At 40.6% G+C, this 27,789-nt stretch overlaps 1 protein-coding gene across 3 annotated transcripts; it reads left to right on the top strand.

Annotated features, from left to right (window-relative positions):
• Nucleotides 1-27,563, top strand: NISCH (nischarin). Of its 3 annotated transcripts, XM_050313307.1 has the most exons (21): nucleotides 3-161; nucleotides 5,517-5,600; nucleotides 6,345-6,527; nucleotides 9,785-9,833; nucleotides 11,408-11,571; nucleotides 13,077-13,172; nucleotides 14,046-14,141; nucleotides 14,457-14,609; nucleotides 15,117-15,185; nucleotides 15,645-15,830; nucleotides 16,032-16,160; nucleotides 16,623-16,736; nucleotides 17,565-17,673; nucleotides 20,308-20,429; nucleotides 20,710-20,765; nucleotides 21,257-22,573; nucleotides 22,980-23,154; nucleotides 24,316-24,469; nucleotides 25,041-25,169; nucleotides 25,528-25,689; nucleotides 26,156-27,563. In XM_050313307.1, the coding sequence occupies exons 1-21, from the start codon at nucleotides 75-77 to the stop codon at nucleotides 26,782-26,784; spliced, it is 4,263 nt and encodes a 1,420-aa protein (XP_050169264.1). In that variant the 5' UTR covers nucleotides 3-74; the 3' UTR covers nucleotides 26,785-27,563. The 3 variants fall into 3 exon arrangements, 2 of the variants coding, with proteins under 2 accessions (XP_050169265.1, XP_050169264.1); XR_007628723.1 differs by lacking the exons at nucleotides 21,257-22,573; nucleotides 22,980-23,154; nucleotides 24,316-24,469; ... (1 more) ...; nucleotides 25,528-25,689; nucleotides 26,156-27,563 and having other exon boundaries at nucleotides 1-161; nucleotides 17,565-17,681; nucleotides 20,710-20,728; XM_050313308.1 differs by lacking the exons at nucleotides 17,565-17,673; nucleotides 20,710-20,765; nucleotides 21,257-22,573; ... (3 more) ...; nucleotides 25,528-25,689; nucleotides 26,156-27,563 and having other exon boundaries at nucleotides 1-161.
• Nucleotides 27,564-27,789: the final 226 nt, after the last annotated feature.

Here is a 27,789-nt window from a genome sequence, read left to right on the forward strand (position 1 = left end):
GGGGGCGGGCGGCGGCGGCCGCGGGGGAGCCGTGACGGCCTGAGTGGCCGCGCCCCGGCGCTTCTCCCGGCGACATGGAGGCGGCGGCGGGAGGCGAGGACGGCGAGGAGCCCCCGCGGGAGGCCCGGGTCCTGGGCTCCGAGCTGGTGGACACATACACGGTGCGGGGCCGTGCGGGACGTGCCGGGGCGGAGCGGGGGAGCGGGGCCGCCGCCTCAGCGGGGCCGGGGGAGGCTGGGTCGCTGCAGGGCTGTCCCGGCAGCAGCGCCCGGGCGGGGGCTGTGCCCACGCGGAGCGGGAGACGTTTGGCACAAGTTTCGGAGGGGTTTTATCCTCCGTGCCCGGGGGAAGGAGCCGCCTGGGAGCGGGGGCTCAGCCGGGAGAACCGGCCCCGAGCTCCGCGGAGCCTCGGTCCGGTGGGAGAGGTGGAGGCTGAGCGAGCGAGCGTCGCGTTCTTGCCCATTTATATCTGTGTATACGTGCGTCTGTTTATGGAAGATTGCTGTCGGGTGAACGTCGCTTTCAAAGCTGGACTAAACATAGGAAATCTTTCCTTCAGAGGGCAATATCATGTATATCCCTCTTGTAAAACTGATCTTATTTTCGGAGGAAATCAGATGATTTGGGATGGACAGTTTTTCTCTTATTCCCCCCCCCCAAAAAAAAAGAAAAAAGGCTGATTGTCGGCAGTGTTCTTGTTGGGGAAGGAATGGTATCTTTGATGTATAACTAGTTTTTGTCTGGTTCCATCCTAGCAAGAGTTAATTGGTCTGTTTTTCAGGAAGAAGCTCATCATAAAACAAACCTCAGCATAACTGCAGACAAAATATGCCTTGAGCACACCACCCTTTAGTTATATAACTGAGAAATGTTTTCTGCTTCTGCCTTTAGTGTAATTCTTTTTGGTAGAATGCACATGATGACATCAGGTTTCTTCCTGCTGTAGAAACCTAAGAGGAAAAGGTAGCAATGTTCTAGAAAGGCAGCATTTGGAAAGTTGTGTGATGGTTACGAGGAACGCTTCATGTTCCTGCCTCTTTAGAGGTACCCAGAGAAAACAGAGCAACAGGAGAGTGATTTCTGAGCTGTTAATAGGACAGAGCCTTTGCACAGCTGTAGCACATGAGGGGCTGAACTCCCTCCCAGGTGACAGCCCTTGAAACACGATTGTATGAGAATGACTGTCAGGTGTGAGTTGCGTATTTACAGCCAAAAATGTCCTGAGCATTCCGCGAAGGAGTTGGTGTTAGAAGCTTGCCATGAATTTTTGAGCGTTGCCTGGTCTCTTTCTGTCAGTTCCACGGTGTGTATTCGCAGAAATACCACTGTGGGGAGTGTCACCGAGCTGTGTTACCGTGTGGTTCATCCCCCAGGCGGGTTTATTCTCTCGGTCCTCCATCAGCAGGGAGGCACAGTGAGACCTGTGGTGTGGGGACTGGAAACTTCCATTTCAGGTGTGAACTAAGACTTGTTAAAGTTGGGGTGGACAATTTCCATTCGGATTATGCAATATCTGAGTGAATAAGAAAACCAAGTGAGTTTAGGTGGGAAAATGTTGGTGCCATCCGTCCCCTTATTCCACTGGTGGTCATGGGTGCAGGAGGTGAAGCAGCACCTACTTTGCTGCTTCAGCCTGCAAACTAGTGCTGTGGGAGAGCCAGCCTTTGGTAATTAGCCATTAACCTTCCAGACTGAGCTGTTGCTCAGGTGTGTTACCTCTGCTGCAGGTGGTGCTCAGCTGATTCCTGGGGATAACATTTTAAGCTGCTGCACCTAAGCCCAAGGAAGCTTATTTTTTCAAGGCCAGCTTTCTGTTTTAATGATTATGGTTCTGGAAATACCATGCTATTTTAAAGCCATTTAAAGCTTTAAAACTAGAGTGTGTGAAAGGCAAGAGTTACCAGTATTTGGTCCCACTTGGATTCTCTTGCTGCATTTTTGAAGGCATCCTGGCACTAAGCTTAGCTGTTTGTAAACTTCCTAAAACAACTATCAAGACTGCAAACCTGCAGTCAGTTTGTATGAGTCAGGCCCAAACCATAAGAGATGTAGGAATAGATCTTTGAATGAAAACAAAAGTTTTACAAAATTATTCACAAAGTGAAAAGGTTTAGGAAAAATAACGTATGTGTTCAGTGTTCCAAATTAGATGAGCAGCACTTAAAGTCACGACAAAGCCCTGCCCCAGGAAGAAGAAGTTAGAGGGTGTAAAGGTGGGAAAGGAAATACAGGCTGTAGGGAGCTGCATCTTCATCCTCTAACACATAGTAGTCAGGTGGCAGAGGTCCTATTTACATCCTTGAAAGAGTTGTTTTTCTTCTGGCATAAAAGCTTCCTGTAGTACTCTGTATTTCAGAGCTCAATTTCAATAGAGGGGGACTTTAATGATGTCCATTTGACAGCTGTGAAATTAAATCCTGTAAAACACATCAGGAGAGTCCACAGTTCTGTGTAATTTTTTTGGTGGTACTTTTAAAAATGTGATTCTTGTTGGAGTTGTTGGAGCAGTAGGCAAGGTCTGGATAAATCCAGCAGGAAAAAATACTGCCCTTTGAAGTTTTTTTTTCTGTTGGGTTAGTACAGTCTGAACGATTTTACAGGGTGTTTCTCCTGTGTGTGCTGGTCCAGCTTGATGCTGACTGAAGACTGGGTTAGAGAAAGCCTCAAGGCTGTCAGTGCTTGGTTTGTTTCCTGCTATGCATTTGTTTGGCCTAAAACTGCCTTCCTGCTTTTCCTGTCTTTTGCAGCTGTTTTTAATATAAATACTAGCTTTGATATTTAAAGAAAACACTGGGGCTTCCTTGAATGGGTGTAAACTGTCTGAGTGCTTGAGGCAGGGAGGAGAAGATGTGGTTGCATCACTGGTCTGGAATTTGGGACCTACTGGCTGCAGTGACACCTGTGTCCCAGGCTTCCTGTGGACAGCCTTGTCACTTAAGTGTGGGGTTTTCTTTTTTTTTTTTTTTTTTTTTTACTGTACTGAAGTATATTAAGTTGGATGAAGAATATTTTAGAAATGCAAGTTTTCCATGTAAATTGAGGTGGGCAGGTTCTTGTACCATGTACAGGAAGTAAAACAAAGGCAGTCTTGGAATCGCTGCTGTTCGTTTAACAGCTGCCTTGAAAACATTTCGTACATATTTCACCTTGAAATATTTAGAGAGATGAAGGGATGATGTTTGGTGGTGTGGGCTCTTAACTGCAAAAGGTTTGTAGTGGCTGGTTAGAAAATAAAGAAAATATACAGCATTGCAAAGACACTGAACACTTTACAAAGTAGAACTTACCAAAACCAACTGATTTATAGAAATGTGTACAAAATTTATTATCCAGAAAGGTTTGGTAGAGATGAGGGAAGAGGAAAACCTGTTAATATAAACCTGTTTGGGTTTGAGCTCTGTAGAAATGCATTTGGTGGCATAAATCTGGATGGAGATTTCACATAGTGTGTTTCTGTCTGGGAGACAGTTCAGTGTGAGAATTTCATTGTCTCTCCCTGAACGCCTTTAGCCCTTGGAGTGACAGGCAGCCCTTGGAGAGCATTCCCATCAGCTGTCAGCCTAGTGCACTCAAAATTTGTTGAAGATAAACTTAAGGAACTAAAAAAGTGAGATCTCTAAGGGGATTTTTTTTGCTTCAAAATTACTTACTTTTGTACTGGAAGAAGTCTTTGGAGCACAGAAACATTTGTATTGTTCTTCAAGGTAATGGCAGCTTGTGGATTGATGTGAGATGCTACAGCTTTTACAGACCTAATTTGAGGAATTGTATCAGTGCATGTAAACACTGCCTCCAACAGGGAGTTTCCTGACCACACAATCCATGTGGCCAAGGGCTGTGTGTCCAGAAATGCTCAGTGCTTGCCATTTCAGCGAAAGGATATGAAACTTTATTATGTATTTGCCCAGACTGTTCTATACAAAGAGGGGCATTCCTTCCTCATCCACTGAGGTGTCAGTTGTGGAGTTACTGAGTTTCCAGTGTGTCTAATCTGAGGTTTTATGCCTTGTGTACTTAATGTGCACTTAGATTTGCTGCTCCACCTCCTATAATTTAGCGTTTCAAAAGAACTGGTCTTTTTATTATGACTTATAAATGTGGTGCTTCTTTACTTGTACCTTCAGTTTGAGTCTCTCCTTGCTTTCCTCAGGCTTTGTGAGGCGCTTTGGAGCGCTCGGGTTATTCCTGTTCTAGTTTGTCACCGGCACAGTGATTAATCCTGATCTGCTGTTTCCCAACACAACATGATGGGGAAACAGGCACAGGCCTTAACTGAGTCTGTGTGTGCAGGCTCAGTCCAACACTGACGTGTCCCTTGCTGCGAGCACTGGTCAGACATCTTGAGTCGGGTCTCTTTAGGACTTGGGTTTTGTTCAGCCAGGCAGTGTCAGATGCTCACAAAATTAAAACTGGCATGAGCAACAGCCCATCTTTTAAAATGCAAGTGGTGTTCTGTGTAATGCTTGATGGTGTGTTGGTCTGTACTAACAGAATGTGAAAACTGGGCTTTTACGTAACACATCGAAAGTCTTGATGCTTTTTGTTTTCTCAAGTGGGTTTAGCAACTGGATGTGCATCATTCTCAGAGCAGCCATGAGTCAGCTCTGTGTGATCTGTGGTAGTAAGCAAGTTCTCAACTGTATTAAATGCTTTCAAGATTTGATTATGAGTTGGTGTCTTCCCTAAGGAGTATAGTTGGATTGGATAATACAGTTTATTTAATTTGTTGTTTTCAAGTAGCTGTAGAACTGGTTTTGCAGAGCTCTGTTTGTTTTCTAATTTGTGTTTATTTTGTATCTTTAAAATTTCTTTGGGATGGCTTGTTTCTGGCATATCCAAAGGTAGACTGAGTTCTCTGCAGAACCAGTACTGTTCAGTCCAGAAAGCCACCTACAGTGAAAATCTTTGGTACGTGCATGGCTAAAAATACTTAGTTTCATGCAAGGAAATGTGGGGTTGCTTTAGATAATTGTAGCGATTCTTTAGGCACAGTTGTAACTCTCAGGAAGCTATCTTGTGCTCTTTACCCTAAAAAGAGTAAAATATCACCCACCCAACCAGAGGATTTGTCTACATTTCACAAGGGTTAAGTTCCAGATCTCTGCTTAACTGAAGTGACAGCAGGAACTCACCAAGTTCCTCTGCCCGTTGTGGAACTTGGTAGATGGAAGAAGGGATGCTGCTGCCTCAGGCTTGTGGATAGTTAAGAATACCAACTTCAGTGAGCAGAAACCTTCAGAAAAAGAAGTAGCTTAGAGACCTAGGTTATTAACCTTTGGGTTGCAGAAATGAAAGCCTTGCTTTACATTGAGGCATCTGCATGTTTTTGTGTGTGTAGCAGCATTGTGAATGAGATAAGGGACCTGCATCAGCAAAGTCACCTTGGTTTGGCTTAGCTGTGATACTTTCAGAATGTAGGATCACCTTGCAGTGCTCCATTAACCAGCCTGACTCCCAGTCACTTCTCTTTAAGGCAAATGCTTTGCAGTTCCCTTACTTGAATTTCTCCCTTTCAGGTGTACATTATTCAGGTCAGTGTTGGCAATCATCAGTGGACAGTCAAACATCGTTACAGTGATTTCCATGACCTGCATGAAAAGGTAAGAGGATTAAAACTGTGGCCTTGGTCTCTTACAAAACATTGGACAGTTCATGTAGTTCTGTTTTACATAATTTATTTCCTTAATAAAGAGCAAGAAAATCTGCCAGATACCACCTGAACTGCAGACTATAAATCCTTCTTGTGTGAACAATTACTTGCCCCTGTTACATTCCCCTCTTGAACTGGGGGAGGTTGGCCTGACCAGCCTTAGCCTTGGATGGAAGTTTGTGTCAGAGAGGGCAGTTCATTGAACTTCTTTAGCTAAGAGACACGTTTTTTATGACCAGCTGATCTGGTAACCAAAAGCTGGATTGGAAAAAAGTGCCTTCTGGGTGAGGTGGATGATAAAAGTGTCCTTAAAGTAGCATGGGTAGTTATTAACCAGTGCTAATAACAAACAGCAAGTGAAAATGGGGGAAAGTCCACTTTATTCAAGACTGTACTACTCTCTCAGGAATGCTCTCCTTATTCTGTTGTTTTATCACATTGGTTACATTCTGCTCTGTGGTACTGTGACTGATTCTGTCAGAAGACGCTGTTATTAAACTTCTTATCATTCTATAACAAAATGTTCTTTCTGAAAATACCTAACACTTTGAAGCCAGTAGCTAAATTTACTGAAGTAATTTTAATTTTGGATCCTACCAGGATATCAGGCAATATGCTCGTAATGTGTTCCACTGCATCTTTTGTGCAAGTTCAGATGGTCAGTCAAGTAGTAACTCTGGTCTTTGTCTTTCAGCTTGTTTCAGAAAAGAAAATAGATAAAAATCTGTTACCTCCAAAGAAGATCATTGGAAAAAATTCCAAAAGCCTGGTGGAGAAAAGACAAAAGGAATTAGAGGTCTACCTGCAAACCCTGCTGCTCAAATTCCCTGTTACTGCTCCAAAAGTCTTGTCACACTTCCTACACTTTCATTTATATGTAAGTTGTGTTTTCAGTGTCTGAATAGAGGCCTCAGTGTCTTTCCCTGGTTCTCTGCCTTGGAGAGGCTTGTGTGGAATCTTCATGAATTAGCTGAAACAGTACTTTGCCAACATTTTGCACAATGGAACAAACAAAGCACATTTCTTTTAAGATTTTTGACACCACTTTTTCTTGCAGTAGGTGCTGTGCCGGGAAGTGGTGTGGGCAGGGACTCTTAAGTGGAGAAAATAAACGCTGGCAGGATAGTTGGAAGCTGTGAATAAATGCGGAGCTGAATTGGTTGTCAGTCTAAAGTCAATAGTGCTGGCTCTCAAGTGAGCATTGCATAATTGATCCACACCCCCTCTACTTAGTGGCTGATGGTTAGAGCTGTGGTTCACACTGAAACAGTTTCCAGGAGCCCAGATGAAGACAAATGGTGCTTCTGCATGGAAAGCACACTGATGGAGTGGCCCTTGGGGAAACAGCTCCAGCCAGCAGACAGGATGTTACCGTAAAGGATGCCTGAAGCAAGAAGCAATTACTTGATTTCATGTTCAGACTGCAGTTTGTTTGTTCATCTCTTGTGTATAATTAGGTTTTTGTGTTTGGTTTTTTTTCTTTGCGATATGGCATCATATTGTAAGGGGGAGAAAGAACTTTATGAAGAGGATAATGCACTGGAGAGCTGAATGGAAGGAAGGAGCAGTAATTGCTTTGGGGTGGGATGTGCTGAGAAGGCCCTTCCTGGTTTCACAGGAAGACTTCAGAACTGAGTCATGAGTGGTCCATTAGGTGTGTTAATTAAGTTTTAGCAAGGAAGTTAAACCTGTTTTAGTCATGTTATGTGAACATTATTATCCTAGTGAGACTTCAGAGCTTGACTTAGATAAGAATACTGGAAGGTTTACTTCACAGTGCTGCTACTGCCCTGCAGATTTGAGAGAGAAGCACTGGTTTGTCACTGTTAAGCACTCTGAAATGGATTAGAGGTTCTAAATGTATTAAAAATGTGTGAGAACGTAGGGACAAATCTGTTCAGATGGAACAGAAATTCCTGATCACCAGTAAGTTGCATAATTCTGTTCTGTGGCTGCTCTGTCCTGTAAATGATGCCTGTTTCATTAATGTTTCAGTGTTGTAACTTCAACAATGGTTTTATGCAGGCAGAAGTTCCTCCTACCTCTTCTTGTTTTTTGGGAAGACTATTTTCTTCCTCTTGTTGTAACGTTCATTTTTTTTTCTTAATTTTCCAGAACACTAGCAGTATTTGGATATGAATGCTTCCCTGTTTCTGTACTGCACTTCGGTATTAAGAGAGAAATTGTTGCTTAATCTGCATTTCTGTGCTTAGACTCTGACTTAGCTGTAAACTCAGTTTTTTCTTTGGAACTTTAGGATACTTTTAAATATTTACAAAAATGTGTTAGTTATTCAGCAAAAAAAGCTAAATATTTACCACAGCATTCCTACTGGAAAATGACCTTTCTGTGGAACTTTGATCTTTTAAAATAGTTTTGTTACCAGACAACCCATGTAGGTACTGGAGCCATCATAATCCCTGATACTACCTCAGTAGTTGATGTAGGAAGGCTGCAATATTTTTTACGTATTCTTGTTTGTGTTACCGGTAGGGATTATTTAATTTTATTTCCCAGGTTAATGGAACTAAATCGAGTAGAAATACTTATCATAAATACATTAAAGACCACTTTGAAGCCTTTAGTTGTCCCAGGTACAGCTTAGTAAAGAGAAACAGTTGCATGTGACAGCAACCTAGAACTCTGTTGTTACTCTGACATTGAAAAGGATGTCTCAGTGACATGGAGATGCTTATTTTGTTGCACTGTCTTGTACTTTGTCCTCTGAGCAGATTTCGTTTGTTAACTTACAGATGAAAGGTTTTGCAAGAAAAGCATTGAACACCCACAAACTGCTGTTCAGAGACACCTGCAAACAATGGACTTCTGTGGGTGTGATGCATATGAGTAGTTAGAGCCAAGACAGAAGTGTCTTGTAGATCTGACAGCAATAGTTCCTTTTTTTTCTTCCTGCTAGTCACTGAACAGTCCCAGTCATAATCTTGTTTCAGTAATGAATGTAGAAAAAATTTCAGCTCTGTCCCAGATGACAAAAGGGATACAGAGTACAGTTTTCAATTAAGTCTGTGCTTGCCAGATGAGTGTAATTGGCTTTTTCAAATGAGAACCAGAATTATTTAATTTTGTTTGGAATACAGCTTTGAGCTTGTTGTTCTCCAAACTGTGGTGAGGAGGCTTTGTTCATCCTCAGTGAGTGGGGTTGCAGTTACACTAAGAATGTGCTGTTCTGAAATTCTTGCCTCATCAGACGAGCTGAGCTGTCTGCTGCAGATGTCCTGTGGATGTTATTCCCTTGTTATGAATCATGAGGTATTTGTCAGCAAAGTAAACTCATGAAATATTCATTTTGTGTTGATCCATAATATCTGTTTATCCTTTGCAGCTACCTTCAAAGGAGATGTGTGTGTCTAGGGAGAGCTTCACCCTCACAGAGAGTTTTATTGTGCTCTTTCTGGGGGCCCTTGAGAGGGAGCTGTTGGAAATGCTCAGAACTATTTCTGGACTTGCACAGAGTAGTTGCTTTTTGTGGAGAGAGGTGTGCCCAGGTGGGAAGTACTTGTGCTGATCTTTGTGCACCTGGGAATGGAGGTTGAGCACCTGGGGGGGTCCAGGAAGCTGAAAATGGAGGGTGGGAAAAAGGAGATTTTGAATTCCTCTGCAGCAAGCACAGTAGAGTTGAAGTCCAGAAGACTAATTACTTTTTATGTATCTCTTCTTCCCTGTAGGCCTGTTAATCTGAAGTTTTCTCTGTATTAGTGATATTCTGAGGAAGTGTTGAGTGCTCAATGCATTAGCATAGTCTTAATGTTAAAATTTGAAGAATGCTAAACTTGTAATATTTTCTTCATAACAGACCTTTCAAGTTGGGCAGGTGATGTCTGGTAATACTTGCTCTGGTTGCTACTGCCCATTTCTAATATATGACCATGTGATTAGTGAAATGTAGTTCAACGTCTTTCATCTTGGAAATAAAAAGCATATGAAATAAAATAATTTCAAGTACTTTTTAGTAAGCATTTTCAAGCTACAAAGAAATGTGTAAGACACAGTCACATCTGATATCAACTTAAAAATCAAAGTCCTGTACTGCAGCAAAAAAAGAAGAGACTTCAGCAAAAGGTACATGTTGAAAAATTGGAACTCTAAGTATGTACAATGATTTATTCTTTGCAGGAGATCAATGGGATCACTGCTGCATTGGCTGAAGAGCTCTTCCATAAAGGTAAAGAACTTGCAAGTGTTTAACCAGGAACGTTTTCCTCTGTGTGCATCTCTTCACATACGTGTGGTCTCTTACCTCCAGATAGTGATCTTCCATATCAGACTGTTATACTTTCTTTCCCTTCTTTCTCTTCACCTTTTTCTTGCTGTTTGCATTTTAATTCGAAGCTGCATTCTTGTGAGGAGCTGTAACAGTCTTACAGCTGCTTTTGGAAAGGAAAGAAATTGATGAATTTAGGTTTTGAAAAGGCCCTATTAGTCTGTGTCCTCAAGGGACAGGATGTGGTGCTGGTGATCAGGAGCTTTTGCTAAGCTTTCTGGCTCAGTGTGTTTTAGTGTAACCTGTAAGGAAGTTTGGTTTGCATCAGTGAGTCCTGGTATAGTGTGTATTAAATTCAGGAGATCACTTGATATATCTAAATATTATTCTTCCAGAATTCAGGAAATGGGAGACCTTCTGGTCAGTTAATTAAAGGATGTTCTTTTCTGAGGCTGGCAGATGAAAATGAAATGCTCTTACTGTAAAAGTGCATCAGCTCCAGCTGCTTTATTAACAGCAGGAGGCATGTGAAATGATTAACCTGTGCTATTTTTGTTTTGAAGGACATGCAAGATGCTACTGGATAATTCCAGTTGGCTGAGGCTGTAGGGTGAAGCATGTTTCAGCATGGCATTTCAGATTGTTCTGGCACAAAATTAACTTTAGGTGAAACCATCTCAGAGGGTCTGTTCAGCAAATTTGGAACATTGTAAGGAAGCTCCTGAAGAAATCTTTCCTGACCTTGTAGTGCCTGCAGTCTGATAGGAGAATCATTGATGTATGAGTGCTCTGTGTTAGTGTAGCCTTCCAGTGATGTGCAGCTGGACTCTTGGACTTGCTCCCACTGAAGCTGAAGGGAAGTCTACTCCTCAGAGCATTTCTGAGAACTCTGCTTATCACAAAAGCTGATGCTTGCTTGTCCGTGAAGTCAAACTGGTGCGTGTTCCAACTGTCATAATCCACATTGACTCTTGTGGTGCCTTCAGAGAGGCTCTTGAATGCTGCATCCTACTGTTCCTAGAATGAAATGGGATTGTGAAATTATTATTACATAAGGCATTTTCTGCTCTGGGAGTTTGCTTTGAAAGTCCTCACAGTCTGCAAAAAACATATTTACTACAAGTCTGCATTTAGGCAGCATAGCAGAAGATCCAAGGTCTGTATTTTAGTTGACAGGTGCTGTGCTTCCTGGATAGAAAAAGTCCTAACTGCTATAAACTTAGAGGTATGTCAGAAAAAGTTTGATTCTTAAGTTATGTAAATGAATTTTGATTCCAGTCCTGGTTAAGGTTGATGGAAATTGCTATTACTTGCATTAGAAACTTCAGGCTTGTACGACGAGTGCCCATTTGAACACTGGGATTATTCTGGTGTTATATAAAACAAACCCCTTAATTCAGTTGTGCCAGCTCAAACTGACAGAAAATTACATTATTTTGGTACCTCAATTGAGAGTTTAGAGTATAAGTGACCAACATTTAATCTCTAACATTACATTTTCCATGTGCCCTTTATCCCACCGTCCTGTTTTCCAGGGGAGCAGCTGCTGATGGCCGGAGAAGTGTTCACCATCAGACCCCTGCAGTTGTACGCTGTCATGCAGCAGCTGCTGCAGGGCAAACCCACCTGTGCTAATGGAGATGCCAAAACAGACCTAGGGCATATTCTGGACTTCACTTGTAGGCTCAAGTATCTGAAGGTGAGCTGTGCTTGCACAGGCACTGGAGATGTTGTTTCTAACATGCTGCTTAGTGTAATTTTGATGTGAATGGATAAGAACTGCACTGGTAAACACCTACAAGCATTTAGAGGTCAGTGTTAGGTGCTTATCCTTCAATACACACGTCGCTCCCTACCCAAGGTGTTTGCTGTGTGATGTGGTTTTTTCAGCAGTGCTCTCCCTGTAGAGGCAGCCACAGAATCTTACTGGGTGCAGTTTGTTTGGGCAGAGAGAGAAATATTGCTCTCCTCGACCTTACTTTCTTTGCAGACACTATGGGCAGGCCAGTGTTTATGTATACACATGCTTATGTGTGTTTATATAAAGCTTGTCCCCTTTCTCACTTTAACTGCATCTGAAAGTTAAACATAAAACCCTAAAAAAAACCTATTTCACAGATGAGATGGCCCTGCCTTCCTGGCTAAAATACCATTTCAGATTAAATATAAAATGGCCTCAGAACAGATTATTTTTGTCTGAAGCAAATTTGATTTTTTTTGCTACCAAGTAAGTGAATTGAAAAGACTTTCCCTGAGTAATTTTTTTTTAAAACACCACTTGCTATGACTCAAACTCTTTTTGGCCCTTTTATTACATGAAGAACTGCTTTTTAAATGTGTAGTGTGTTCAAAGCTGAAACCAAGTGGTGGATCAGGGGAAGCTTCTCTAGAGCACTTGGGAAGTTGTGAAGGCGAAACCACAGCTGTTCTGGTGTTCCTGTGGCTCTGCAGTTGCCTTTGCCATCCTCTGGATGGAATCTTCTGAAGGGAGGATTTTCTGGCTGGAGAAGAGCTTATTGTTTAGAAAAATCGCCATCTGCAGAATTTCTAGCCCTTCTGAATGCTTGTGAGTGGGCACATTCAGAGCTTGTAAGATACATAAGAGCAGAGAAAAACCTTAGAGCTTTCTCCCAAAATTACATTCACACCAAATGTAAATGAAACCACCTGTTTTTTAGGCTGCTGACCTGCTCTGATGCCAGATTCCAATGACCATATAGAAATATCAGATGCATTTTTATTGATGTGTGTCAGTGTCTAATATTTTCTTCAAACCCTTCTTGTCAATGCCTTGAACTTCATCCCTTTAGTGGAATCAAAGGCAGTGCTGACTCGGAGGGTTCACATGTTTCAAGAAGTTGTTCTCAGTGAATACAGCTCTGACTTTGTCATCTGAGAATGAAGCCTTGGTCAGCTTTGCTTTTATGGCATTGTTTTTTGCATGCCCCATGTGTTACAGAATGCAATCACAAGGTGGCACTTCAGGTTCAGTGTGTTTAACTGGAGCAACTAATGGTTTGGGTCTTTGTTTCCTGAAGAGTTAATTTGCAAGTGTCATGAATCATTGCATACTTGAAAAATTGCTTGGAGCTTTGGCTGTCTTTCCAAGCTGCTCTGTTTGTGCTATTGCCTGTGTAAGACTCTGAAATATGGACAAGTTGGATTGTGTGCACTAACTCTGTTCTGAAATGTCTTAAATGGCAGGTCACTGGAACAGGGGGACCTTTTGGGACCAGTAACATTCAGGAGCATCTCTTGCCTTTTGATCTGTCTATTTTCAAGTCACTTTATCAAATAGAGGTATGACTGAGATACTGCTCATAATTTCACAGAGGCTCTGCAAATGCCAGGTCTGCTGCGTATATCTCACAGTTGGTCATTCTGTGCTTTGATTTGCTGCTAGAATTGGGAAATGCAGAGTTTAGAAGGATCGTTTCATTTGTGAAACAATGTTTCTTTCAATAAGGATGTCGAATTTCAATCTTTAGAATAGCTTGTACTGTGTGTGTTTTCAAAAAAAAGTGATTTGCAGCGTACAGACACACGAGCAGATGTGCCAGCTCTCGTGGCTGCACAAGGTGTGTGACTGTGGGCAGAGAAGGACCTGGCTGCTGGACAGAGGCTGCAGCAGATTTTCAGTAACACTGTTTCAAAATGAGCTACTGAAAAAAGGGTGGTAATCTTAAATTTAGTCTGTGTAATTAACTTCACTGGCGTGTTAAATGCTTAGGTTGGTGTCCTCTCTTCCTAAGTGTTTCTTTTTTCCAATGATAAAAAGGACATATGACACCCAAATATGTCTGCAGGTAGAGCCATAGTTTGAGATACCTCTCTTTTTGGTAACAGTAAAATGCTGTGACTCATTAAACTGCCTGAGTAGTTTCACCTTGAAGAATACATGGAACAGGTAGAAAGTCAGTGGAGAAGCTTTGTTCAAATATATGTTTGAATTTCACTTTTCTGTAGTTATGTTTCTGATTTCTTGCTTTAGCTTTGCCAAATGTATTTCTGACCTGATAATCTCAGGAGATTTTAAGGGAGTGCTGTGACTACTTTCCAAATTGCTGGAGAATTGCCTGTTGAAGCTTTTAACTGCCTCTTTCATGTCTCATTTGTCTGTTGTAGCTTTTCTGACTTTGTAATGTGATTTTTTTTAATTTTTTTTTTTAATAGATCAGTCATTGTGGAGGAAAGCTTATCAAAGGGCTGACTTCATCCAAACATGCTCTGGCCACACTGAGTGTTCGATTTTCAGCAACATCAATGAAGGTAAGAGTGAGTTCCTTCTTCTGGTGAGTGTTCAAAGCACATACAAAACCAACATGCAGGATGTGGAAATAACCATTTGGAGTTCAGGTAGTTTTCTTTGCTGCATCTTGCAGGTCCTGTTCTTAAAACCATGGAACTGTAAGGGTTTGCTAACCTTATAGAATCTCAGATCTAAGTGAAGGTGATGTTTGGATGTACCCCTTCACAGGGATATTTTTGATGCTTACTTTTACATAAGGTTGTTGGGATTGTTTCCAAAACCATGAGCTTTCACTGAAGATGTGAGCCTTGTACTGGTGTGCTTGTCTTAAACAGGAAATCCTGGTGCCTGAGGCCTCTGAGTTTGATCACTGGGAGCCAGAGGATGCAACTTCAAATTGCCCAGTGACAGCAATTATCCCAACCTGGAGAACTTTAACAACTTTGGATATGAGTCACAATAGCATCTCTGAAATTGATGATTCAGTGGTAAGAAATAATTTTTCTTTGTGGAAAGAGTATGACTGATCTGTGGCACATCATACACAACAGGAGTTTTGCATTTGCTCTCTGTATCTTTTTTTTTTTTTCTGCAAGACTTTCAGTTGCACTTTGTTGGTTAATGCTGAGGAGATTTGTTCTAAAAGAACTTTGGTATTTCCTTTGCCAGAGGAGAAAAGTTTGTCATTTTGTGCTCTGTAAGCAACATTTCCATAAATACTGACTTTTTGAAACATGCTTTTACTCTTAAAAGCTTTAGACCACTCTAGAATTTTATTCATTCAAGTTAAAACTTAACTGTGCCCCTCAGAGTAACCTGGTTTTCTTAAGAGCAAGATTTAACTCTTTGTTGCACTAGGACATATAGAATGCTTTTTTAATGCCAAAAGCTGAGAAAAGAGACTGTATTAGATAATACCTTTCCTTTGCTTGTTGGTCAGCAGACTGATATATAAGCTAAAATGCATTTAACAGATGTATTTTTTTCTTGTCTAGAAATTAATCCCAAAGATTGAGTTCCTGGATTTGAGTCACAATGAGGTGTCTCTGGTAGAAAATTTGCAGGTAAGTGCTTTCAAAAGTGATTTTTTTTTCCTTCCCATCCCCCCAGACTGCCAGGGACCTTAGAACACAGATTTTCATGCTTCAGAGTTTTGTTCATCTTTATGGAGAACAGTTTAAACCCAAACTGCTTATTCTTTATAGCATCTAGTACTCTTTTAATGCTGCATTTCTTACATGCTCTGGATATTTGAATTGCTTTGCCAATATTGACATACAATGTTTAGTTCTTAAATTAATTCACTACCAGCTGTATCTGTGGGTTGGTAAAAATGCAGCTGAGGACGTTTCCTTTCTACAAGCTTGAACCTTTGTAATGTGCAGTTTCATGGCATGTTTTTCATGCTGTGTAGTGTCCAGCATGGAAACACTTGCACAAAAGTTGAACAAGCCATAATACAGCATCCTTGCAATTGTTCAATTTTAATTGGTGTGTGACATGGATTTTCTGTGCTGTTGTAGCATCTGTACAACCTTGTTCACCTGGACTTATCCTACAACAAACTTACATCTCTGGAAGGTGTTCACACAAAACTGGGAAACATCAAAACTCTGAATTTAGCAGGAAATCAGCTGGAAAGGCTGTGTGGTCTTAACAAACTGTACTCATTAGTCAACTTGGATCTAAGCAACAACAAAATAGAGCAGGTAACTGTTGCCTTTCAATGTGGAATTGTGTGTTAGATCACAACCAGTTCTTGCTATGGGTGAAACTGCAAGTGAATAGAAGTGTCTGTAACAGTTTCTACTGATTGTTGTATGTACGTGATCTATGCAAGTAATGCTCAGTCTGTGTGCTCGTTTTCATTTGACCAGTCTACATTTACCCTTTTATTCCAACACTTTCAGATTGATGAAGTGAAGAACATTGGAAACCTGCCGTGCTTAGAGAAGGTGATGTTATCCAGCAACCCTTTGAGCATCATCCCCGATTACCGGACCAAAGTACTTGCTCAGTTTGGAGACAGGGCCTCAGAGGTGAGCCAGGGTGCTGCTCCTCCTTAAAAACCACAGTTTGGAAAAGTCTTTTTTTTTTTTTTTTTTCTTATAGCCTGGTGAGGAAAGTAGTGCAAATGTTCTAAAAGCCAGATAAGTTTTTAATGTGTGTTGGAGAAGATCTTTAGATAATTAAACCATATTAATATTATTCAACTGTGTTCCTGTATCTAAAGGAAAGTTTACCCTGCCTTCATCAGGTCACAGTGTGTTAACATTGAAACACAGCTGTGCTAGAAGGATGTTAAGCTTACCAAACATTCCTGACTTTGCATTAGATTCATCATGTTAGAGCCAGGCCTAATGTGATCATTGTTTTTGGGTCGTGGTTACAAAGATTCACATAGTTTGCAGTAAGCTAAGGTTAATTTTTGATTATTCCATTAGTAAATGGAATGAGGTGCCTTGTTTTCAATACTTTTAGATGGCTTAACTTTTTTTCAGGTTTGTTTGGATAACATTGTTACCACAGAAAAGGAATTAGACACAGTGGAAGTTCTGAAAGCTATTCAAAAAGCAAAGGAGGTGAAATACAAACTGAGCAATTCTGATAAAAAGGTGAGTTTGGTGAGAGAAATGGAATGTACTGTATACAAAAGAAGCTTACAAAAATACTTGCATAAATTAGATGTAAGCAGAATTCACTAAACTTTCCTTAGCATTGAAGTTTTCGTGCTTTTGGTGCTTTAATGTGTTATGAACGTTTAAGATCGTTTCCTATTTAGTTTTCAATGCAGTTTTGGTAGTTATCTGACCTTCCTTTTTGTGCTGGCTTGGGAGAGAGGAAGTGGGAGGAAAAGATAAAATGACTTAATGATGTACACAATGAATTTGCATCTGACCTTAACAGCCATATTTTACATCTCCTACAAGTATGGCAGAGCTGTGATTTTCCTGCTTGTGTGGTAGAGTACTGAAATGACTTTCCCAGACTTCCTTCTTGTGGGTTTATTTAGCAGTGGCAGAGAATCAGAAACCTGAATTCTCCTTGCCGTCTCTGGTGTGTGGCTGTGTGCTGTGTAGTTGGTTAGTCCTGTTTTGGTATTAAATTTATGGACAGAACAGGTTCTGTCCCTACAATGTGGAAATCCTGGTTTTGTCCTTTTGGCTTGGGAAACTGCCAGTTCTGTCAATGCAGTGACTAGTCAGTGATCAGAACGACTTCTCTAAATGAATTCTTAGTGGAATCCCACTTAGTGTGAAAAGTGAAACTTAGAGGAGGTGACCACCCCACCCCCTCCCCGCCCACCCCCCAAGAAAAAAGCTGGCACTAATTTTCTTTTTACTGAAACTGAGAAAGCTTGGGTAGATTTATTTTAGTTCAGGATCTGATGTGTCCTGTGTGTTGAGGTTTTTTCTTTAATTGCTGCATACTTTCTTTATTAGATCAGTGAGGACTCCAGGCTCACTGCTGCCAGCTCCAAATCAAACTGTTCTTCTCTTACTGTTCGTCCTTCCTCTCCCTCTCTGCCTCGTCCTGTCAGCTCCAGCCAAGGTAATCATGTATGTATCGTGCTGCTGGGCTGAGCCTCTTGGTTCTGCTTTTCTAAGCTGCATTGATATACATGAATATTATGTGCATGGATATAGGGCTTATCAAGACCAGCAGAAAGACCTGGTAGTGTTGGCTTTGAAAGTGAAAGTTGTGTGTTTGTGACTCTGCAGAACTGACCTGTTGTTCCCTGTAGCGTTAATTAACTGGAGTGGAATTTTGGACACAGGGCTTCTTCGGTGTCATCCTGCAGAATTCACCTGCAGAAGATTAGACATCTTTTCCAGTTTTAGATAAATGCCTTAATGTAAAACCATGGCATACACAGGCATATTTTAGAACTGCTTCTTGGTCTGCAAAATGTGAGCTCAAGCAGCATGTCCTCCATTATTGCTTTTTTGCAAGAGCTGCATTTCTGTCACACCAGAAGGAAGGTACAAAAAGGAGATGAGTTAAACACAGTTGTGGGATTTGTGTTCTGGCTGAGGTTGTGATTTTAGCACATCAGTTGTGCTCTACAGTACCTGCTGACCTTACCTGAAAGTTTTTTACTATGTGCTTCAAATAAACGTGCCTGTTGCATTAGGAACTCAGAAGGGGGTGGTTGCATTCAGAACTTAAAAGAATGGTTTAACTTTCCTTTTTTGCAGGAGCCTGTAAGACTGACTTAATGTGAATGTTCATTTGTGACTGATAGGAGATAAAGATACTTCTTGGTTTTGGCTTTTGTCTGATTGAAAAGCTAAAGTGCAGTAGGATATGCACAGTGAGAGAAGACTTTGTAACCACTGAAAAGAGCAGGGATTTCATTCTCAATTATTCAGCCTGGCACAGCTTCCTCTTACCAGTAAATCAGTGGATTGGTGGATGAGGGAGAGAACATCCCTGAAAAGCTTGATCTCTGAAAAAGGTCCATTGCTGTGACTTCTGCAGAATTAGCAGAGCTTTCTTAGTTCACTCCAGAAAAATGAAATTGCTCTGACAGCATTTGATTAAGGGACTGAAACCTTGATGCAGAGCTGGTTGCTATTCATGTACTTTCCTTTTGTAGTCTCTTTAGATCACTTTTGATCTGCAGATAAAATGCCAGTTTTTCCAAAATGAAGTCAATGCTTGCTTTAAAGTATTAAGCATTTGACAGACTGTCTTAATCCTGTAACTGTATAACAACCTGCAGTTTTATACAGGACCTGCCATAAAAAAGGCATGGCAGCAACCACTGGGACTGCCTTAGTTATTCATCAGTTGTCTTTTCTATTACAATAAATGTTTAGGATCAAATGAGTCCTTGAAGAAAAGAAAATATAGATCTTTCTGAAGAAATTAGGAGTTTTATAGAGAGACTGTATAAGATCTAAGGCTTATTTACTCTAGTCCTTTCCCATAAGCTTCCTTCAGTAGAATTTTGGGGAAGGCTCTTATAAACAGTGGGAAAACAGAGACTGTGGCAAGCTATTTCTCAGCTTTAACAATAAAAATGGATTATTTGCTATGTACCCAACTATCAAGGGTTGTTTTCAAACTACTGATTTTGAGAAATCTATTTAAAAAAATGGAGATGTGCTAGGCAAGTAGTTTCACTGTTAAATCATGAATAATGGAATTAATTTCCTGATATGCTGTTTCTATGAATTGTTTTCTCTGCATTTTCTAGACACCATCTGTTTCCGTAACATATTATTCATATTAAATGTCACGGGCGAGTGGCTTATGGAAAAAGATTAAATATTTATATAGGAAACAGAAACCCAAAAATAATGCTCGTGTTCTGTTTTTCCTGTCAATTCACGTTTCCTTCTTGCTAACACAGTATTTTGTTCAAATAACAAACACCTCTCGTGTTTCCTCTGACCATGGGATGGCTTGATGTAATCTGCTGAACTTTACCATCCCTCCAGAAAGATGCATGCAGGAGTTTCCATGCTCCAGCCAGAAACACATCCACACTGTCATTTTGGTGTTTCTTTGCACGTTTAAATCCTGGAGCTGGCTGGCTCAGTGGCAGTGCTGAAAATTGATTTGTTCTGTTGTGTCAGGGCGATGCTGCGAATGTCAAACAGGCAAAGAGTCAAATGTCCCTCAGGCTGTTGGTTTATATGCACTCAGGATTGGGTTTTAGTGATAATTCAGCTTTGGATCCTTGAAAAGGGTTCCAAATAAGATGAGATTGATATCTCCAGTGGCATTTGAGGGAGCAGAGGATCTCATCTGAGGGTTGTACACAGATATTATACTTGTTCTCCTGAAGGTACAGAAATTTGAGAGCATGTACAAAGTTCACGAAGAGGCCTCTGCTGTGTTTTTGCCAGCCTGGCAAACAGACTAATTCTGTTAAAACTGAATGGTGTGAAGATTTCTTACACCAGCTGTTGAGATTTAAATTGATTGTTAGCTTGAAAAATGAGCTTTAGCAATCTTTAGTGCAATTCTCAGTGCACCTAAAGTTACTTGTGTAAGTAAACTACAATTCTGCCTGCTTTTTTGTGCTGACTATTGTATGAAATTATCCTTTAGGCTTAATGATTCATGCTTAGATCTTGATTATACAAATTTAATTCCACTTGTTTGGCAGGTACTATTAGACACTCATTTTGGTTTTACATCAGTGATTTAAAGAGCTGTTTATATTTGTTCTAGAAATAATTTGTGAAGAAACAGTCCTAGCCAGCAGTTTTTTGCAGTCCAGTTGTTTGACTCCTACAGACCATACAGTTCCCCAGAGATGCTTTGAAATACCAGACTCCAGATGTAAAAATCAGGTAATTATGGTATTTTTAAAAGCTTTTGCAAACTTATTTTTTTGTGTTAAACTTAGGTTATTATAGTAATTCATTCTTTTTCTGCCTTAATTGAATGCCTAACCTAAAGCAAACAGTGTTTCTGGATCCTCAGAGGATGGCTGTTCAGCTGGCCATGAGTACAACAGCATTTTGCAGCAAGCTGGACAGCTTTAGAAAGTGTGAGCCAGCATTAACTTTGCTTTTCCTGTGTGCTGATGTCTAAGTAGTTGACAACTTCCTGATGTTATTTTCTCCTTAGGCACCTGCCTCTCTATTGGATTCATGCAAAGAGTATGGAAGTGGTCATCAGATGTGGTAAGCTAGATAAATAAGTTCTGGTTTAAATCCTTGTTAGCTTTTGTGTAATAACAGTGGATGCTGTTTTCTTAAACCCAGCCTTTCAGGCAAAATAGTCTCTTTCACTGTGTTCTGCCTCTGGGTTTTTGACCAAAATCAATTTTATGGTGTTTTTCATCTTTGAACCCTGGAATGCAGTTGGCAGTTTCAAAACCAGCACTGGCTGTACTGATAGTCCTTTAGCTCATAAGGATGTGCTGACTGAGGGTGGGAAAGGAAAGATGACTTAACCATTTTAGTTTTTACTTTCTATGGAATGACACACTACCAGCCTTTAAAATCAGTAACTGTGTGCAGTACAAAGGGATGTTTTACAAAATTACACTGATTCCACTGTGTTAACAAGTTAAACCTGAAAGATCTGAGAAGCAGCACCATGATTCGTATGTAGCCATGGCTATTTTTAAGCTCAAGTTTGTACTTACTGAGTCTTCTTCTCTCTTTTGAAGCTTGGAGCGTTCAGAGGAAGAGTCCTGTGCGGTGCCTGACCCCTGTGACACCGTCATCCTGCCTTTTAACTGTATGTCCTACACTGCCACAAACCAGGACTTTATCCAGCACCTTTCTGCCTCCATCGTGCAGGCTGTGCAGAAACCTCCCCCTTCCCTCACAGAGAATAAAGGAAGCTCTCCAGGTAATTCCACAGCCACAGACAAGGAAGATGGATATTTTGAGATGGGACTTCACGAAGGAGATCAGACTTTTGAGTTCAGCACTACTTCAGATCCTCAGGCATCGGACAGCACAGCAGTGGAGCGTGTTGACATAGTCAAAATTCTCTGGAGTTTTTCTATCCACGTCCATAAGGAACTCAGACAGTTTGCTTCCTGTCTGGTTCTGACCGATGATATGCTGGCTGTGTTTGAGATTCCTCACCAGGAACTGAGAGGGAACTGCCAGCACATCCCTTCTGCCTTGAAATTAACGCTGTGTTTTCCATACACTGATCTAACGGAATTTGGCTTTCTCCTGCCAGAAATCTGTTTAGCTCTGAAGCTGAAAACCAGTGACAACTGCTTGTTTGTTGTTTCAGACTCCCAGAATCTTCAAGACTTTTATTCCTGTTTACACGCTTGTTGCTCTCAACACTACACATCAGTGTTACCAAGCTCCACATTGTACTGTGGAAAAGCAAACCTCCAAGAATTCCTCTGTCAGCTTGTGGAACTGAATTGCATTTCAGCAGAAGATGTTGAAATAAAAGGTTGTTTCCCGACATATCTCGTTTGTGGGAATAAAACCAATGTTCAGGAAGTCTTGCATCAACCAGAGACAGCTGGCAATACCAGAGAATGGTCAAAAAATGTTTTGTGTTCTGCACTTTATTCTTCAGTGTATAAATCCTCTGAGCAGGGTCCCTGTGTGGTCCATCCGTGTTGGATATTTCTGACACCCCAGCATCTGTACATAGTAAAGGTGGATTTCAGTTTACTGCCAGGTAAATGGGTAGGCACAGAAGAGTTGGGAAGTGTATTTAAGCTGAACAGAATTCCATTAGCATCACTAGTGTTGCATCCAGCTCATGGTTCCATCCAGCAGAAGGATTCATTTTTGGATGGCCACGTGCTGGAGTTGCTGGTTGGATACAGATTTGTTACAGCAGTGTTTGTTCTACCTCATGAGAAATTCCACTTCCTGAGAATCTACAGTCTTTTAAGGACACTCCTGCAGGATGTTAAGACTATTATTATTTTCAAAGCTTCAAGCAAGTCTGATGCTGGAAGAAATCACATTGTGGAGGCAAACAGGCACAGTCAGTCAGCAAGGTAATAATCCCTGTAAAATGGCTCTTGCACAGTGCTTGGTGTGGCTTAACCAGCACGTTTGCAGCTGTCATCGTGATTGGGTTTGGACTGTAGTATTGATGAAATGCTTCTGCACTCTGCTGGTCTGAAGTACGTGTGAATGGCTAATCTACACTGTACCTGTCCACCTTTTTTTTGTTTCTGTTTTGGTTTTGCAAGGTAAAATGTAATTTCTGGAAGAAAACTTCCTACTCCATGTGCCTGCAGGCTGAGGTCACGGCAGGTTGACAGCTATGCTCAAGATAAATAATTTAAACTGTTAAAAATGGAAGTTGCCTGGCTTAAATTTTGAATGAAATATAAACTCTCATGTGGAAAAGCTCTGTAGCTCCTTACATTTTGTACGTGTTTTCTGAATCTCTTCTAGTTTTTGCAAGCCTCATCTGACACTGTCGTCTCTATATCCATCTGAGTTTCTTGTGCAGAAGATAACAGAAGATAACCAGATCCCTGTTCACCTGCATGTCTCTGTGTCTCTGCAGTACGTGGCTGGGCTGAAAGGAAGTGCCCTAGTTGAGTTTTTCCATGGCAACATTGCAGAGGTATCGTGTACCAGGTGTATGAAAAGATGCCTTGTGAACTTTCTGTGCTGCACAGTATTCTTAAAAAAGAGCTTCCCTGCTCAAACTTAGCCACGAGACTTGAGCTCTGCAAAACCTGATCAAAAATCTATCTGTGCTACTCCCTTTTGGGTTCCTTGCCACAGCAATTGGGATCCTACCAGGCATGTTTTGCCCTCAGGATCTGGGATGCAGAACAGGAGAGTATGTTGGTGTATGTCTTGAAGACATGACTGCTCCAAGAACGTTTCTCTTTTTTTCTTTAAAGTGGGAAAAGGAAATAAAATATGAGGAGTGAAACATAAGTGTTCTGACTGGGTTTTGTGATGTGGTGCATGACTGCAGCACGTGTTCATGGCTGTTGGTACTCCAGAAACAAGGGCAGAGAGACCTGATTGCTGAAAAACATACTTATAGTCTGTGCAAACATCAAATTTAAAAGTAAAAATCTTACCTTAAATTTATGATGTGGCTTTTTAAGTGATAAAACACTGAGGTCTGAGTACATATGTGAGTTGAAAAGCTTGAGAAATAGAGCCATATTTTATTCCCTTACCTCCCTTCCAGATTTTTTAAGTAAGCTCAGTTATAAAGTTGTGCTTCTCTTTTTACAGCAGGAGGAGCTGATTAAGAAAGCAGGTGACTCATTTGAGGGTTCACAGTAAGCTCATCAAGGTAGAAGGTGGGAAAGGTGCCTGGTTGGAACAGCACCTGTGCTTCTGTCCTCTCTTGAGGATCTTTAAATCCAACCCCTCCGCAGCATCTCAATAGACTTTTTGAGGCTTGGGAGGCCACTGCTTTTCTGTTGATTAAAGTTTTGTCAGCAGTGTCTGTTCTAAAAAGTCTTTTTTATACATGAGATGTTTTCCTGGTTTTTCTAGTTTTGGTCAGGAAAAAAAAAGAATAATTAGCCCACAACAGAAAAATAATTTTCTTATTTAAACACAAGATATTTTCAGTGGCCACTATTGTGGCCTCATTTAGCAGCTTTGAGGTGAACTTGTGCTCTTTGATTATTGCATGTTCAGATGCTTCAGATTTTGAAGTTGTTTCTCTTGTAGTCTAAAGTTGCCTCTAAGATGATGAAAGTGTCTGAAATATCAAAGTGTGAAAGTGATTTATGAAACACAATTTACATCTTAGGTGGAAAACGAAGAGCTGAGACATCTTATGTGGTCTTCAGTTCTGTTTTACAAGACTCCCAGTGTGGAAGTGATGGCTTGTGTGCTTCTCTCAACAAAAGCTATTTACTTTCTGTTGGATGATTCTTTTGTTCATGCTGATGAGCACCAGTCAGGTAAAAGAGTTATTTTTAATCAGGTTACAAATTTAATCCCTGTTTGTGTGTTTGTCTTTAACTGAAGTACCAATATTGGTCAATAATCTGACTTAGACCTCCTAGTTGAGGGGTGCAGTGGCGAAATTTACTGTATGCAAAGTATTTGCATAAGACTTATTTTCAAAAAGCAGGGCCTTGAGTCATGTCTGCTTCTCAGACAGACCTTTCCAGCTGTCATTGTGTCCATGTTTTTCTGGCATTTCACAGTCCCTGCCATCACCTAGGCAGCTAAAGGCCCTTTCATACCCAAAATGGTGAGTGGGCAGTAATGAACCTCAGGGTGTGCATTCAAGTGGTTTGTTAATGCATTTGCTGATTTAGCTCTGGTATGTGACAGCTGCTTCAAGAACTGCTGCTAACGAGGAGATTCAGGTGTATTTATTGCATGAGAAATTATTATCCACTGTACCCACCTTCTTCTTAATTTCTTTCTTCAAGTGTGAGATAAGATTTTAATATAAAAATTAAGTTTGTGGACAGAATAATTTTTTTGTTTAACTTTTTCATTATATATATATTTTCTAAACAGATTTTTGGAACAAAGAGAACTCAGACTATGAAAACAGTTCTTTCCACCTCTCTTGCTGCTTTGTGCTGAAACTTAATGACTTGCAGTCAGTAAATGTTGGCCTGTTTGACCAGTACTTCCGAATTACTGGTGAGTAAGTCTTGTGCTCTTAAGTTTTTCCAGTCCTACTGTGTTTTAGTCTTCTGTTAGATGGATTCCTGTCTTTATTAGTGAGATGGAAGAGTGTATTATTTTCCTTGAATCCTTATAGCTATAACTGGATCATAAATGTACAACATATTTTAAATGAAGAGGAATTGTTTTAAGGGCTTTGTAAGGATTCTGTTGTTATTTTCAAGGATTTCAGGAGTTTCTGAATAATTATGCCTGTTTTCAGGAGAAATAATCCTTGCAAGAAATAATTTCCAGTGACAGTTGCATGTTGATTCAAGAAACGATAATGCCACGTATGGGTTTGTGAGTGAATTATATTCTGTGCTCTCCTCAGGCCATTCTGCAGATCACATTGTCACCTGCCTGACCAGGGACAGCTACAACACTCACACCTTCATCCAGCAGCTCATGGCAGTTCTGTCTCTGCTTGCACGCACACCCTCACCTGAGCCAGTAGACAAAGACTTCTACTCTGAATTTGGGAGTAAAAACACAGGTGAGTGGTCCTTCCTACATGTCATGAGTTATCTGGGCATCAGACTTCAGGCTTCATCTAAACTGTACTGATTAAAAGTGGAAAAAAAGTTGAAAGCAGGGACTTTGTATTCAGTGATCTGATAATGCTTTCAGTGAGTTCAGAACTGGGGAGTGGGAACATTGTCAGTGTATGGAGGTGGATAATCTTTGATAGGAGAATCCAGCTGTGTTTTCTTTCACTTTCGCCATCACCTAAACTAATTGTGTGCTTAGAAATCTGCTGAAAAGTATGTTGGTCATGCAAGAAAGACTCCAGTAGAGATTTGCAATCCAAATACAATTATTCCAATATTGTATATCAGCAAAAGCACATATGAATAGATTCAAAACGTGAATTCTTCCATCTGTCAGAGGTTATTGCTTATCCTGGTACACTGAGGAACTATTGTGTAGTACTGATGTATAATAATGTATGTTTCTTGCAGGAAAAATGGAGAATTATGAACTGATTCACTCTAGCAGAGTAAAATTTATTTATCCAAATGAAGAGGAAATTGGGGACCTTGCTTTTCTAGTGGCAGAGAAGATGGATGGTTTGACTAATCTTCCTTCCCTCAACATCCTTCTGTATGTGTTGGCATTCCAAGTAAATCACGTTGAAGGATCTGCTCAAAACACTAGTTCACTTCAACCTAAAACACTGATACTGACCAGCTCTGATTTGTTCCTCTTTGATGAAGATTACATCAGTTACCCACTACCTGAATTTGCTAAGGAGCCACCAAAGAGAGATAAGTATCAGCTTGCAGATGGAAGAAGAATCCGGGATTTAGACAGAGTACTTATGGGTTATCAGACATATCCACAGGCCCTTACATTTGTGTTTGATGATGTTCAGGATCAGGACCTGATGCAGAATTTAACACTGGATCACTTTGGAGAAGCTGATAGTGTCCCAAGTGGAAATACGAAACAAGAAGGCAGCAAGAGCAGAGAGATCCAGTGGTACATTTTTATCCCAAGTGCAGAAAGCAGGGAGAAATTAATTTCATTGCTTGCAAGGCAGTGGGAGATCCTGTGTGGTAGGGAACTGCCTTTGGAACTCACAGGGTAGCTGTTGCACAGCCAGGTGAATTGCAGTTTGTGTTATGAGGTAAAGCACAGTGTTTAGGTGAACAGCACCAGTCAAGTTCTTTGTTTCCATGAGGAGCTGACCTGGACTCCCCTGCTCCCTAGTGCAGTGAACACACATAGTGCAGTACACAGAAATATTCTGAAGTGTTAACTGGGGACTGAGCTTCTTGTACAGTCTGTTTTTTATGCAATAGTACATAGTGAAAAAAAATAAATCATGAGACATCCTGGGAAACTGTATGGAAAAATTAAGGAGTCAACACTAGATAATACTGTCGTCTGGGGCTGTTAAGGTTTCCACTGTTCTTCTGTATATATCAGTCTTGCTGTTCTATACAAATTCTAATGTGTAAATAAGGGTAAATGCTTGTGTATGTTCAAGTGCAATGTTCTTTGTACAAGAAGTATTTTGGGTATGCTGCTAATGCTTATTATTTAATGATCTTACAGTTTTACATATGTTTTTCTTTGAGGCCAAATGAAATTATTTGCTGCCAATCTTCAACCTAGCAGTGAAATTTGAGCCACAAACAGGTAACAACAAATTTTCTTATGAAATTATTTTCACAGGCATTCTTTTTCCTTACTCTAGGATAAAAGAATTCCCTGGTAAAGATCCCCTCAGTATCATCTGGAAATAGGAAATACCCAACATGGGTATATGAACATTTTGTCAGCAAATAATGAATTTGTATCTCTGAACACAAAGTCTTTCTTTTGCCTATCTTGTCAATACAAATAAAGTGTAATTTGACAGTTTTCTCTTGGCCTTGTCTTTATTCAAGTGTATATCTTGTGTTTGCAGGATACCATATGGCAGTTCAGCAGCACATATTATGTTCCTAGAGTGCATTAGAAAGTGTGGAATATGCAGCAAGATGAAAAAAGAAAATAGTTTCTTCTACCATAGCAAGATCATGTTAGTCCAGGAATACATCTGAGTCATGGAAACTGAGGATCTGCAGCTTCTAAATTTAAGGAGGAT

The sequence above is a fragment of the Myiozetetes cayanensis genome, unplaced genomic scaffold (genome assembly GCF_022539395.1).
Source record: "Myiozetetes cayanensis isolate MyiCay16 unplaced genomic scaffold, myiCay2020 scf18, whole genome shotgun sequence".
NCBI lineage: Eukaryota > Metazoa > Chordata > Aves > Passeriformes > Tyrannidae > Myiozetetes > Myiozetetes cayanensis.